Below are 14131 nucleotides of genomic sequence, written 5' to 3'. Positions count from 1 at the left end.
GACTGAACCTTGGTGGAATTATGGATTCTTTTGGTTTTCTGGTTATTTCTGAATTTTCTGAGATTTCCTTTTTCTTTTTATGTTTAAAAAAATTCTTCATTCTGTTTTGAGTTTCTAAAGTAAAAGTGAATACCTTTTTCAAGTGGAAAAAGAAGTCATTGAAAATTTGGCTATTTTATCTTATTTTTCTTTCCAAGTAATTGTTTCCCTCTCCCTTTCCCCCAGTTTTTAATAGATAAAAACATTTAAGTGATAATTTTTGATTTTATTATTAAAAACCTTTGCTTGATAAATGAATAGAAGATAAATATACACCAACCTATTAATGTTCTCCCCGTATTTCACAGTACCAAATAAAACAACTCCAGCAAAAGCGTAACACAGCAGCAAGAGGAACATTCCTACGATGATGAAGAAGCTTTTGTACATGCTGACCACGACTGTCAAGAGAAGCATCTTTAGTGTTACCTAGAGATGGGGGCGGGGCAGCAAATGGCCAAGAAGGAGAGAGAGGGAGAGAAAATTCATGAAGACCTGGGTAGTAACTAATACTTAAGCAGATTGGCTCTTACTAAGAGCAATCAAGTATATTATTTGAAAGTTGCTTTCTATTAGGTATTACTTTAAACCTGAATGTCATTCAAAAACCACCATGCATTCATATTTTAAAATGTTCAGTCTCTTCAGCTAAACTTTCAATGAAAGTGATACCCTATGGCGGCGCCTATGGCTCAGTGAGTAGGGCGCCGGCCCCATATAACGAGAGTAGTGGGTTCGAACCCAGCCCCAGCCCCGGCCAAACTGCAACAAAAAGATAGTTGGGCATTGTGGAGGGTGCCTGTAGTCCCAGCTACTTGGGAGGTTGAGGCAAGAGAATTGTTTAAATCCAAGAGCTAGAGGTTGCTGTGAGCTGTGACACTACGGCACTCTACCGAGGGCAACAAAGTAAGACTCTGTCTCTTAAAAAAAAAGTAAGACTCTGTCTCTTAAAAAAAAAAAAAAGGCACCCTGAGCTTTTTAGCCTCCATTTCTTTCCTTCTCTTGCTTCCCCAAGCTCCGTGAGGAAGGGTTATACATTTTTGACCTATGACAAATAAATTCAGGTTTCTTCCACAAACAGACTTTTACAAAAACAAAGCTAGACAATGGTATAATACTAAATAACCATCAAACATTAAATGTATTGGTTATGTGGATATATGTAATTATACATAAAATGATGTTATTAGTAAGAAAAGAAACAGTATTTTTTAAATGAAAAATATATGCACAAACATTAATAAAGAATATGAAGAAATCTGGAATTATGAAAACATGAAAGTTCATTAAAGATTATTTTTCTTTGTAGTAAACTTACTTTACTTTATTAAAAATAATAGTAAAGATGAATTATGAAAGACTATTGGTTTTTGCTTTCACGGCTACAGAATTTTTAATTGAGTTTATTAAATAAAGCTAAAGAGGGGCAGCGCCTGTGGCTCAGTTGGTAAGACGCCGGCCCCATATACTGAGGGTGGCGGGTTCAAACCCGGCCCTGGCTGAACTGCAACCAAAAAATAGCTGGGCGTTGTGGTGGGCACCTGTAGTCCCAGCTACTCGGGAGGCTGAGGCAAGAGAATCGCTTAAGCCCAGGAGTTGGAGGTTGCTGTGAGCTGTGTGATGCCATGGCACTCTACCGTACTCTCACATAAAGTGAGACTGTCTCTACAAAAAAAAAAAACAAAAATAAAGCTAAAGAAAAGATTACACAACATAAACAGCAGGAAACATATCAAAAGATGTGATTCATAAATACTGATTCATTTTAATATTTGCTATTTGTTAACCTTGACTTACGATGTCTAGTAATTTGTTGACCACAGCCCTGCACACCAAAAAGTAAGACTGTAGTCAGCTGGTCACTGTTCTCATGCCTGTAACCTTGGACAGGATTCTTCACAAGGTACTCACGTGCTTTCCACAAATAGAGAAAAACCTGAACACAATCACACAGGCTCCCATCATGTAGGTATACGCGTTCTGAAATTTAAAAAGAAGAAAGCCTCTCATAATTTGCACAAAAGATTTTATTACAGTTCTATTTTTCATTTTAAGCCTTCCGTGAAATCTACTGAATAATTAGTTTAATAAAATGTGAAAATTCCTATAAGGAATTTATCTAAAAAAGAGGTGCTGAAAAGGTCACTGCAAAAACTCATGAATAAATATTAGATATAAAATTTAATTGCAAATGAAACTTTGGGCTCTGTTTTGCTCAGGCAGCTTCTGTACTTTGAAATTATTTGACATAAAATACTGAGCAGCTTCTGTAAGGACAGGGTGTGAGAAATACCCGACAACGAGGCAACGTTAGGGTGCCAAGTGAGATGGGGCAGAGGAATCCTGGCAAGGAGGAAGGGCCGACGCTGGAAGAGATTGTGCAAGTCAGATTCCTTCTCTCTGAAGGTCTGTAGACAGACCACATGTTCCCTAGTTTAAGCTGACTTCAGAGGAGTCCTTTCTGCTCAGGAACATATCCAACTCTTTCTTCAAGTGGTGACTGCACTTTTCCTATAAGAAAGCATCAATTGAGAAACAAAGACCCCACCAGCTCTAACCGCAGTGACAACCTTGACATTTAGCTGATGCCAAAGCATGATTATTCCTGAGGAGGTCTGCCTGGCCAAATGACAGCAGTCACAGATGGGCCACAGGAAGGGAATCCAGTGAGATGCTTGGTCCTAGTAAATGAATATACACACACAGCATGTTTGGATGGGGGGAGAGAAGTGCACCTTCCTTCCCAGTAACCCACTGCAAAATATGGTGGAGAATGAACCTCCTTCCAAGACCACAGAGGTACTCAAAGAAGCACAAAAGCAGCTAGGCAGACTAGGCAAGTTGGTTAAGATTTCCTCTCTGGGATTAGAAAGCCTTGACTTTTTGGCTTGGACTGAGTCTCTTTGGTTGCAATTTATCTGGAGAAAAAACAAATCATGGGTCTTCTGCCTCTTTTCCCCAAGTTAGCTAAAAATCTATCATAGATGCCTTTTCTCCTTATGTTCTCGAAGAAATGACAACCTACAGCTTCTAGGATGATGACCTGGGAGGTCTGACACCTTTACCTTTCCAAATCTTGTGCTATGCTACCCTCACACCTCCTAGTCCATCTAATGGGGATCCATCACAGGGAAAGCTGCCTTCATCCCACAGGTGGAACCCAACGATGGCTCCCTCAAGGACACCTTCTACGACCTCTCCAGCCATGTCCACTACGACTCACCTGTCATCACAGGAGTGAGGGCTCACCTTCACCACCTTCACCATGGCAATGATTCTTATGGATCTGTGAGCATCTGATGAATATCTACCTAGATTTCCAGGCTATGGGGTTCACAAGAGCAGTGACTGTCTTTGTTCTGCTCATTACATTCTTCTCAGTTCCCAGCCCAGTATACATATTTAGTGCTCAAAACCATTCATTGCTTAGAAAATGCCTGAGGGTTATGCGTCTTTCCTGGAATACTTCTAACGTTAAGGGATGGGAGAATGAATGGAAGGGAACAGGGAAAAATGGATAATATCACTTTGGGCTGAGAACAAGGAAGACAAACAAAAAAGAAGGTGATTACATAATGCCTATGGGCTTGTGTCGTGTAATCCTGACAGTCTGAAGAAAACATCAAATACATGATCTCACTTGATCTTGGTAATGCCATATGGAACAAGTGGGTTATGAAGTTATACCCCCCAGTTCAGAGTGGGGAACAAAGGCTCACTGAAGATGAGTCACTTGGCCAAAAATGGACAATGGCAGAGCCTAGAGGAAGGCCCAGACCCTCCAGACCTGAGGTGCCCAGTATGAAACCTACGAGCCACAGGTGGTTACCAAGGACTTGAAGTGTGGCCAGTGTGAATGAAGATAGGCTGTGCTGGCAAAACACACACGTAAAGGCTTCACACAAATGTAACTTATCTCAGTATTTTTCACATTGTCTATACATTGAAATGATAATATTTTGAATGTGGAAAGTTAGAAAATATGTTATTAAAACATTATTACCTGTTTTTTTTTTTTTTTAAATGTGGCTCCTAGAAAATTTTAAACACCATCTGTGGCTATGTGTTATTTCCATGGGACACCATGGTTCTAGAATATAGCCAAATATACCCACAGCTATAGATTTTGAGCCAGACTCCAGACTGAATGGAGGGCCAGGCTATCTTAAGCAAAATAGTAAGAACATAGGCCTGGAGGTAGGGAATGATGTCCTTTAGAGAAATGGCAGCTAAATATCTAGTAGAAAATAAAGCAGTGGAAGTACCTGAGAATTATGTTGTGAAATATCCATTATAATGAAAGTGCAATGATGCTATGCTTCAGCGCAGGAAGCGGGGCCTGAGTCTTCTGGTACTAGCTTGATGTGTGAATGGAGACAGGTCCCCGAGTCTCTGTTTTCGTTTCTCTCTCTCCCTCTCTCCCTCATTTTCTCATTTGGTACATTTTCGAGTTAAGCTCAAATTATTTAAACTCCTTCTCTTTTTTGCACACTTTCGGGCTTGGAGGGCCAGGTATGGCTCATGTCCAGAGTGTGGGCTTATGTACACACAGATGCAAGTGTGTCCCAGGGCCATCATGGTCAAAGTTGGGCTTTCAAGAGGTTCATTTTATATCTGAGTGCAGGGTGGCACGCAGTGTAACGACACTGGAAACAGGGCTGAGCTGAACTGAACTAAACGGAAATTATCAACTGCAATGAAGTTTGCTCCCGAGCTCACCAGGAGAGCAAAGTGAAGCACCACCCACACGACGCCAAGCGACGTGACCAGCAGATCGTATCGGTTTCTTCTGCTTTGCCAGAAGCCGGCAGGTGACATTGCGATGATCTTCATTGTAACCTGGGGAAAATTAATGAGGAAAATAAACAGCGGGAGTCAGTGCTCAGCACCTATGGGCGGGAGTCAGTGCTCAGCACCTATGGGCAATGCACTAACTGGAGGTGTGTGATGTGTATGTATTCTTTGTCAAATGAAGAAAATTCTAAATTATTTTATTCCATTATGATTATGTTTTCAGTTAAAAAGAGACAAATCCTTTAGTGCCTTTTGAGGTTTCCTTTTACACCTCATGTCTGTATTCTCTTCTTAAAGAATAATTTTAAACAATGTAGAAGAGTTTATTACCAAAGATATATGACGTTATTTTTAAAGCTAAGTTACAAATCTGTGTTCTCTATACTCCCTGACTAGTTCTGAGAGCAGGTCGTTTTTCTTCCTTAAGTACAAGACCATAGATTTTTTGGAAACATCAACCAGTCTAGGGCAAAATGAGAATCTGCTTGTATTTCAAAGAAGATTGCCCTGGAAATTGATATTAGAGGAACCACATATTAAAATAATCTTGTCGGAGCCCATTCGCTTCGCCAGCGCGTTGTCATTTGCAACCCTGAATTACAGTGGCCCATGCTGTTCCCTCTAGATATCTGAACTGACATAACTAGACACGCCAACGTTCAGACACGATTGACAGTGGCATTTCTGCAGTTAAGAAAAATCTCAAGGAAAAGCTGAGGTCCTTGTTCAAATTCAGCAGAACAGGCTAAGAGGGAAATACCCTAAGAGCACGCTACCCATTCCCCCCCCCCCAAAAAAACCCTCAAAGGCAATGGAGCTCATAGCTGAGAGTAAATGGCATCAAAGAGAGACACCAAATTACTTTAAAATTGTGCATGGCTCCCCCTGGAGGAGAAAGATGAAGGTGAACACATTATCATACCTCGAGAACAAAGATGAAGGTGAACACATTATCATACCTCGAGAACAAAGATGAAGGTGAACACAACCGACATTGTTGCCAAAGGTACTGTCACTGGGTCCTCGACGTCCCACTGCAACAGAAACAGCACATGGGTCTGTACATCTGCCAGACACACACACAGACTTTCTCTCTTCTTCTGCCCACTTTGCCCTGAATCTTAACTATTGACATTTGAGAACATAGACTATGAATGGGTGGAGCAGTTTACCATATACTTGGAGGTACCGATGCCTACAGAAATTCATTCCCAGAGTCGTGGGGTGAAAGCAAGTACCTTGACCGAGAGCAGCACTGACTGGGCCAGGACCAGTAAGGCGATTGTTCTCTTGAAGAACGGGTGCTGGGTGATGTCGTACATCTTAGCTCTGAAACCATCATTGTCTGGAAAAGAAAGTTGAGACCAGGGCACTTTAGATCTGGGTCACCTTTACTTTCTTGTCTTTCATTTTCTTTACTGCTCATCAAACCATTACGTTCTTCTGCCCCTACCATCCATCTCTTGTGAGATGTTTTGCAGGAACGGCCGGCTCAGAATGTTTAAAATGACAGTGCATGACGCCGCTTGGATCAGAAGGGGAAGCGCATCATTCAATTTCTGTCAGTTTAATACCTTTCACTTATATTTTTAAAAGGCAAGCACAAATAGATTTTATTTAAAAATTCATTTTTTTTTTCATTAAGGCTTAGTCTGAGAGCACTGAAGCACAGCCTTTGGGTGGTTGATTTTAATGGCCTTACAGAGAGATCTGTGGTTTGGAGCCTGTTTCTATGTTAACTTATGCACAACCTCCCAGTGGCCTCACGATTATTATTTTAATTTAAATCTGAGACTCCTGGGGAATCATGCACACTCAGGCCCAACATGAATAAAACTGGAGCATCTTGGGTACCCGGGCGAGGCGGGAGATGAAGAGGCTGTGCGATCTTCAGTCGGCTCTTCAGGTCCTCCCATCTTCTCTGATCGACGGTCAGCAAAGCTGTCCCCTTAACAGACAAAAGAAAGCAACAGGGAAAAGGCCCTTTGTCACAGCTCTCACCAGGAACATCACAGATGGGGTGCTGACACAAACAGTGCTGCTGTGAGGGTTTGCAACAAGGGCGTTTTCCCACCGTGGTGGTTAGAGAAATACTCTCTCAGGATGCCCAAAGTCAGCCTTGGGAGGAGTTTCCAAAATGATGCCCTGTGTTGCAGAGAGAATTCAGCTGCCTTCCATTTGTAGCTTTGAAGATGTGTAATATTCAGATTTGAGAGAAATTTAAAAGGGTTTTTTACATAATTACATTTTTGGAAAGGGATACTAATAGCGGTTTCATTTCACAGCAGCAAAATTATAGCTTGTCAGTGCTGCTGCTTCTGGTTGGAGAATTTTTGTCTTCTTTTTTCAGAAAAAAATTATGATATGTGCAATCACAAAACTATTTTTAAGAGGTACCTAGAAGCAGAATTTGCCTTTGTAAGAAATTAGTGCTGTGATAACTGGCTTAATGGGATCACATATTTTGTATAATAGAGTACTTGATTAAAATGCACACAATTCTATTATATTGTATTGCATTGTACTGCATGGTATTTTATTTGATTAGTGTTATAAAGGTAGAAATATAATTTAAGAAACTAGAAAATGACCCCACCCCTACTCCCATTGTCCCTTTGCTTCCCCAGAGCTACCACTGTCCTTAGGGTATATCCTCCTCACTGTGTTTCAGACTTCTGTGTTTACGTATAAATAAAAACACAAGAATTTGTTTTGAATTTTTAAAATTCATATAAATGGTATCCAATATGTATTTATTTATGCAGTTCATCTTTGTCCTCATTGAACAGTACGTTTTCTATACAAACTAGATTACTAGGTCTAATTTGTTCATTTTAATGGCTCACACAGTCCACAGTACAAATATATCAAAGTTTTTCATATCAGCTTTATGGCCTCTATACAATGCTGTAATATATATACTGTCTCAGTGGACATCTATGAGAATTTCCCCTTTCTAAATCTCTAGAAGAATTGGTGAAGAATTTAAGCATCTTTATATTTACCAGATGTTGCCAAGTTGCTATCCAAAGAGCAATAACCAAAAATAAATTTTCATCAGTAATATATGTGTCCCCCTTTCCTTATATTCTTGACAACACTTGATGTTATCAGACATTTTAATTTGACCCCTTAGATGAAATGCACCTAATATAGTTTTAATACTAATGATTTGAAACATTTGTATGTGCACAAATGGTGATTCCCAGGTCTTCCTCTGTGAATTGCCTATTCACAATCTTTGCTCATTTTTATATTTTGACATTTACTTTTTAATTCTTTATATGTTTTGGATACATGTATTTTGTCAATTATGTGAGCTGCAAATATTTTCTCTTAGTTTTGGCTTTATTTTAATTTTCCTTATTGTGCCTTTTTAATTTTAATGCTTATAGATTTTGCTTTGTGACTCATGTTATGAAATCTGTAACTACTGCAGAGTCAAAAGTAAATGTTTACCAGAGGTAGGAAAGGGTAGAAGGAACAAGGGTATCGCCAGAGGCTGATTAATGGGTACAAATGTACAACTAGATAAAAGGAATAAGTTCTAGTGTTCCACAGCACTAGAGGGTGACTGTAATCAACAACAATTAGTTGTATATTTTCAAATGGCTAGAAAAGAAGATTTTGATTGTACCTAATACAAAGGAATGATAAATGAGGCAATAAATATGCTAATTACTCTGTTTTGATTGTTACACATCATATATATACCTCCACGTATTGAAATATCACACTGTACCCAATAAATACATATAGTAATTATGTATAATTAAAAATAGTTAGGAGAGCAAAACAATTATTTTCTGCTTATCTGAAATTCAAATACAGATGTTTACATGGTGGAAAATTTGGTTTGAATTTTGTTATTCTCGAGCTGTATAGAAACTACACAAGTTTCCTCACTTTTTTTTTTTTTTTTGTAGAGACAGAGTCTCACTTTACTGCCTTCAGTAGAGTGCCATGATGTCACAGGACTCACGGCAACCTCTAGCTCTTGGGCTTCAGTGATTCTCCTGCCTCAGCCTCCCGAGCGGCTGGGACTACAGGCGCCCGCCACAACGCCCGGCTATTTTTTGGTTGCAGTTTGGCTGGGGCTGGGCTTGAACCCGCCACCCTCGGTATATGGGGCCGGCGCCCTACTCACTGAGCCACAGGCGCCACCCTCCTCACTTTCTTTATCATTAATTTCTGTCTTAATCTTTGTTACTTTCTTCCTTCTACTTTCTCATTCTCAATATCAATATCTGATTTTGATATTTGACATAGTAATATTTAACCTGATTCTCTAATATATACACTTAAAGTGATAAATTTCTCTCTAGTTACTGATTCATCTATACTTTGTGAGTTTTTATACACGATATTTTAAAATGATTCATTCTCTAAATGTTTTGTGATTTCTACCATAATTTCTTTTTTAACTCAAATTACTGAGAATGGTATCTTAATATTTCCAAATTGCAAGGTTTTTTTCTCTCTTTTTAAAATTATGGTCAGAGAACATATTTTGTACATTATGAACTTGTTGGTAATTGTTATTTTATGTCCTTCTGGAGGATACATTTTAAAACAATGAATAATCTCAAGTTCTTGGGATTGGAGTTCTTGTATGTTCATTAATTCAGATGTGCTTGCTATATGTGTATCAAATCTCATATTTTCTTTTATTCTTGTCTGATTTATTAGTTTCTTAGAGAAATATGTTAATATATTTCACTATGATTTTGGATTTGCAATATTCTTTTTTAACTTGGATAATTTTTACTTTGTATATTTTGAGATTGAGAAGGTCTATACCTTTCTATTAATTGGTTTCTTCTGTCTTCATTTAATTACATCTTTCATTCCTAATAATGACATTTCTTTAAAATTATTTTCTCTAATATTAATACTATTAAACCACTTTTCTCACTAATTGAGAACAAATATTTGTTTTCCAGACACTGTAGATATTAATACTATTCATTTGTTATATAAAACAAGATATTTTGGAAAGGTGAATCTTAAAGGATCCAAAAACATAATAAGTATGGTATCATCAGATTATTGATAAATGTGTATATAAAAGACCTGAAAGTTTATTATTGGCAAATGAAGTTCATTAAGGACTCAAATAAGCTCAATTAAAAATGAAAAAGGGGAAATCACAACTTATGTCATGGAAATACAAAATATCATCTCCGAATACTATAAAAGTCTGTATGCTCATAAACTTGAAGATGCAGAGGAAATGGACAAATTCTTGGAAATATACAACCTTCCTAGGTTTAGTCAGGAAGATAAAGAACTCCTCAGCAGACTAATATCAAGCATGAAGTTTGAAGCAGAAATAAAAACATTCCCAACAAAAGTAAGTACCAGACTAGATGATTTCACATATGAAATTTACCAAACCTACAAAGAAAAGTGTGTACCTACATTGCAAAAATTATTCCTTAGCATTAAGAAGGCAGAAATCTTCCCTAATTCATTCTATAAAGCCAGAATCACCTTGACACCAAAGCCAGGAAAGGACACAACTAAAAAAGGAAAGTATAAATACATATACCTTAGGAATATAGATGCAAAAATTCTCAGTAAGTCTTTGCAAATTCAGCTGTACATTAAAAAAATTCATCACGACCAAATGGGCTTCATCCCAGAGATGCAAAGATGGTTCTACATACATAAATCTATTAATAAACATAAACACATAGAAAAAAACCCACACAATCCTTTCAATAGACACAGAAAAAGCATTCAGCAAAATTTAGTAGTCTTTTATGATAAGAATGCTTACCAAAATAGGCACAAATGGGACTTATCTCAAAATTATAAAGGCCATATATGACAAATACACAGCCAGCATCATATTGAACAGGAAAAAATGGAAAGCATTCTGGCTTAGAACTGGAATCAAACAAGGTTGCCCACTATCACCACTTCTCTTCAACATAGTTCTGAAGTCCTTGCCAGAGTAATCAGGCAAGAGAAGGAAATAAAGGGTATCCAAATGGGGAAAGTAGAGGTCAAATTATTTCTCTTTGTTGATGGGATAATCTTATATCTAGAAAATCCCAAAGATTAAACCAAGAAACTCCTGGAATAGATAAATTAATTCAGCAAAGTCTCAGGTTACAAAATCAATGTTCACAAATCAGTACTAAATTGGAACTTGTTGATCAACTGATGTGCACATAGGGAAGCAAAATTCAATGGGAATGAAATAGGAGGGAGGGGCAGCAGGGTTTGGGTTAGTACATACCTTACAGGTACAATGCACATTCTGGGTGAAGGGCATACTTATAACTTTGGTCTAAAATGTTCAAAAGCAAAATATACAACCAAAACATGTGGACCCCGGCAATATTTTAAAATAAAAAAGCCTACATTGCCTGGTAGGGACATCGTAAGAAAATCTTATTACAAATATAGATGTTAAACTTTTCTTTTGAGACAGAGTTTTATTCTGTTGCCCCAGGCTAGAGTGCCATGGCCTTAGCCTACAGCAATCTCAAACTCCCAGGTTCAAGCCATCCTCCTGTCTCAGCCTCTGAGTAGCTAGGACTAAAGGCGCTGGCCAGAGTGCCTTGCTAATTTTTCAATATTTTTTTAGAGATGGGGTCTTGTTCTTGCTCAGGCTGGTCTGGAATTCCTGCTACTGCACCGGGCAGTTCCTAGACTTGGAACTTTTTAGAGAGGCTTGTATTTTTGAAGGAAGACATATTATTGCATAATCCTAAAATGTGAAATCTTTGCCCCCAAATCTTATTTCTCATCTCTTGGTTGCCTCTATATTTTGGAAAGCTATTGAAGCTATTTATATACCCCTGGCTTGGACTATTCAGATGTGTGCTCCATGAGGGCAAAATGTCTATGTGTTTAGTGTATGGCATTACATTCTCAGGGCCAAGAGCCATGCCTGGCAGCAAGTAAGTGCTCAAATAAATCTGATGAAATAAAAATAATAAACAAATAATGAAAAATGTGGGTATATAGCAAGCAGCTCATGTGCTACCTTCTCAAAAATCTTGCAGAAAAATAAAACTTCACTGAAAGGTTGACATGATTTAGAAATTTGTACCCAATTAACTTACCAAGTTTGTCATGCCTGTATTGTAATTTCTTGTATTTTCCCCCTTTCTCTAAGAGTCCCTTTGAGCTGGCATAATATACTCCCCAAACAGGCTAAGTCACTTCTTCCTTCAGAACACAAACACAGGGTTGGAAGCGGGTCCCTGTGGTTACTCTGCTTAGCTCAGCTTTTCCTCTAAGTTCAAGAGAAATTATACCATTTGTCACAGGTTAGTGAACATTTTATGTTGCTCCATTTAAGTTGCTGAATTGTGAGCTGCCCTAGGCCCTACTTCTCCTGAAATCAGGGGCCTGTGCAGAGGGCCCGGTGTGGTGCCCCGAGCGGGCAGTGCTTACATTCTCCTGTTAACTGACTGATGAGCTTCTGCTTTTGTTCAGGAATTTCCAGTGTCTGCTCAAAGGTATCTAAAAAGACCCTTCTTCCTGCTTCTGCTTGGTATTAACTGAACACTGTAGGATTCAAGAAACTCATTTATGAATGTGTGAGGGAGTAAAATAGGAGGCTGGGTGACATGATCATGACTGTCCTTGCTACCTCCAAGGATCCATGATTCTGTGTGTCCTAGTAGCGTTGGGGCCCTAAGGGAGGATTTTCAAATTGCACCCTTTGAAAGTTTGAACAAAATGACATACTCATTAGACACACATCAAAGGTGGTCACTGACTGTGTAACTACTACCCACACACGTTGAGCCTGGGGATAGTGAATGACACGGTCCCACGTGCAGCTACACAAACCCAAGAGCTCTGAGGCAAGTGCATGGGAATCCGTCCTGGTCGTGAGTCACAGGGATAGCACAGTGCTCTGCAGGAAGATCTAGCTTGATGCAGAATGGCAGCTGACATTTTTATATTCCTGTATCAGAAGAACCACAGATCCTGATGCTACATAGGTACCAATTCTGAATTCTGACCCCAGTGTTTATCTCTTGCAAGCCACAGACAAGTCATTTTTTTTCAGCTGTGCAGTGCAGAGTTGTGAAAACTGATAGACTATTTAAGATCTTAGTAAATAGTATCCGCTGAAAAACTGTATGCATTTCAATTATTACAATTCCAAAAGACTGACCCTCACACAAGAGACGGCATATCAGAAGTAGTCAGAAGAAGCACCTCTCCAAGAGGTGCTAATAAAATGTTCTTCACTAAACTTCTGGATAGGTAACTACATGGATGTTTGTGAGCCCTTGTGTTGGTTGTTAGAGCTATTATGAATGAGTAGGCTTCTTGAGTTCACAAAGTATGTAGTGTATATGGAATTAGAAAATCATCTTATTCTATGAACTAGAATTTAAAAATTTCACCACATCCCACCAAAATTCTGAATTCACTTACTGAGTTACAAAGAAGAACGCAATTTGCATTTTGTGAAGGTAATATTACCTATAATCGGTGAATCTCTTCCAGCTATTGTGTTGTAATAACTTACTGCACATCCTTTCAACGTGGACAGTAGGAGGCGTGCCTTGTAGGTGTCAGCGAATTAATGATGCTGTTACCAAAAGGATAAACTTAGCCAGAGAATTGTACTCTTAGATAATGTGTCTGGAAGGCAGCAATGAGGTAGCTTGTAAGATAGTTATAAAGGTTATTTACACCAGTCACATTACAGTTTAGTGTGACTCCATGCCTCCTGTGAGAAAGATAGTGCAAAGTGAACAGCTAAAAAAGACTAAACCCTGTGGCATTCAAACCAAGCATTCTTACCTTATTTTCATTGAAATTAGCAATAACTACTCCAACAAAGAGGGTCAGTCCAATCATGCAACCCAGGAAGACAAAAACGTGAATATAGATTCCGTGGATCTGCATACATGAAAAATATGGTTATTCATCAAACACACGAAAGCAGCTCTTGAGGTGTCCAAAGGATTTGAAGCACTTGCTTACCGGCCCCACACGATGAATAATAACATCTCTCACTTCCACCCAGCCTTTCAAGGAGAGAACTTCAAACAATGCCAGCATAGCATTTCCCACATTGTCAAAATTAAAGTTCCGAGGATTTGCCCTGCAATTCAGAGAGATGTTCTGCTGAATTCCAATGAGAAGCATGATAAGGCACATGGCTGCAGCTCTTCCCAAAGCTGGGTGCATGGTCCCCTTAGCATTGGTAAGGTAGGCTGTGCGGCGTTCCCTTGCTAAGTCATAACAGTGCATGCATGCGTTAGAATTTATGACGGAGTGGTCTCGATATAAAACAGAAGGCTAAACAATACTA

General features: G+C 38.8%; 1 protein-coding gene across 4 annotated transcripts in view; it reads right to left on the bottom strand.

The window, feature by feature from the left end:
- NALCN (sodium leak channel, non-selective) overlaps positions 1 to 14131 on the bottom strand; it is a 334788-nt gene that overhangs the window by 16251 nt on the left and 304406 nt on the right. For all 4 annotated transcript variants that reach the window (XR_008374579.1, XM_053563365.1, XM_053563366.1 and 1 more), the window contains 8 exons: positions 13801 to 13921; positions 13618 to 13716; positions 6688 to 6781; positions 6072 to 6178; positions 5793 to 5867; positions 4759 to 4878; positions 1951 to 2019; positions 320 to 468 (listed from right to left, as the gene is read on the bottom strand). Coding sequence is in view for 3 of the 4 variants with exons in the window: in XM_053563365.1 (XP_053419340.1) it covers positions 320 to 468; positions 1951 to 2019; positions 4759 to 4878; positions 5793 to 5867; positions 6072 to 6178; positions 6688 to 6781; positions 13618 to 13716; positions 13801 to 13921 (834 nt within the window). In the remaining variant the exon portion in view is untranslated. The remainder of the gene's footprint in view (positions 1 to 319; positions 469 to 1950; positions 2020 to 4758; positions 4879 to 5792; positions 5868 to 6071; positions 6179 to 6687; positions 6782 to 13617; positions 13717 to 13800; positions 13922 to 14131) is intronic.

The sequence above is a fragment of the Nycticebus coucang genome, chromosome 15 (genome assembly GCF_027406575.1).
Source record: "Nycticebus coucang isolate mNycCou1 chromosome 15, mNycCou1.pri, whole genome shotgun sequence".
NCBI lineage: Eukaryota > Metazoa > Chordata > Mammalia > Primates > Lorisidae > Nycticebus > Nycticebus coucang.
Note: the sequence above shows the minus strand (reverse complement) of the source record. Positions and strands in the feature narration are given on the sequence as shown.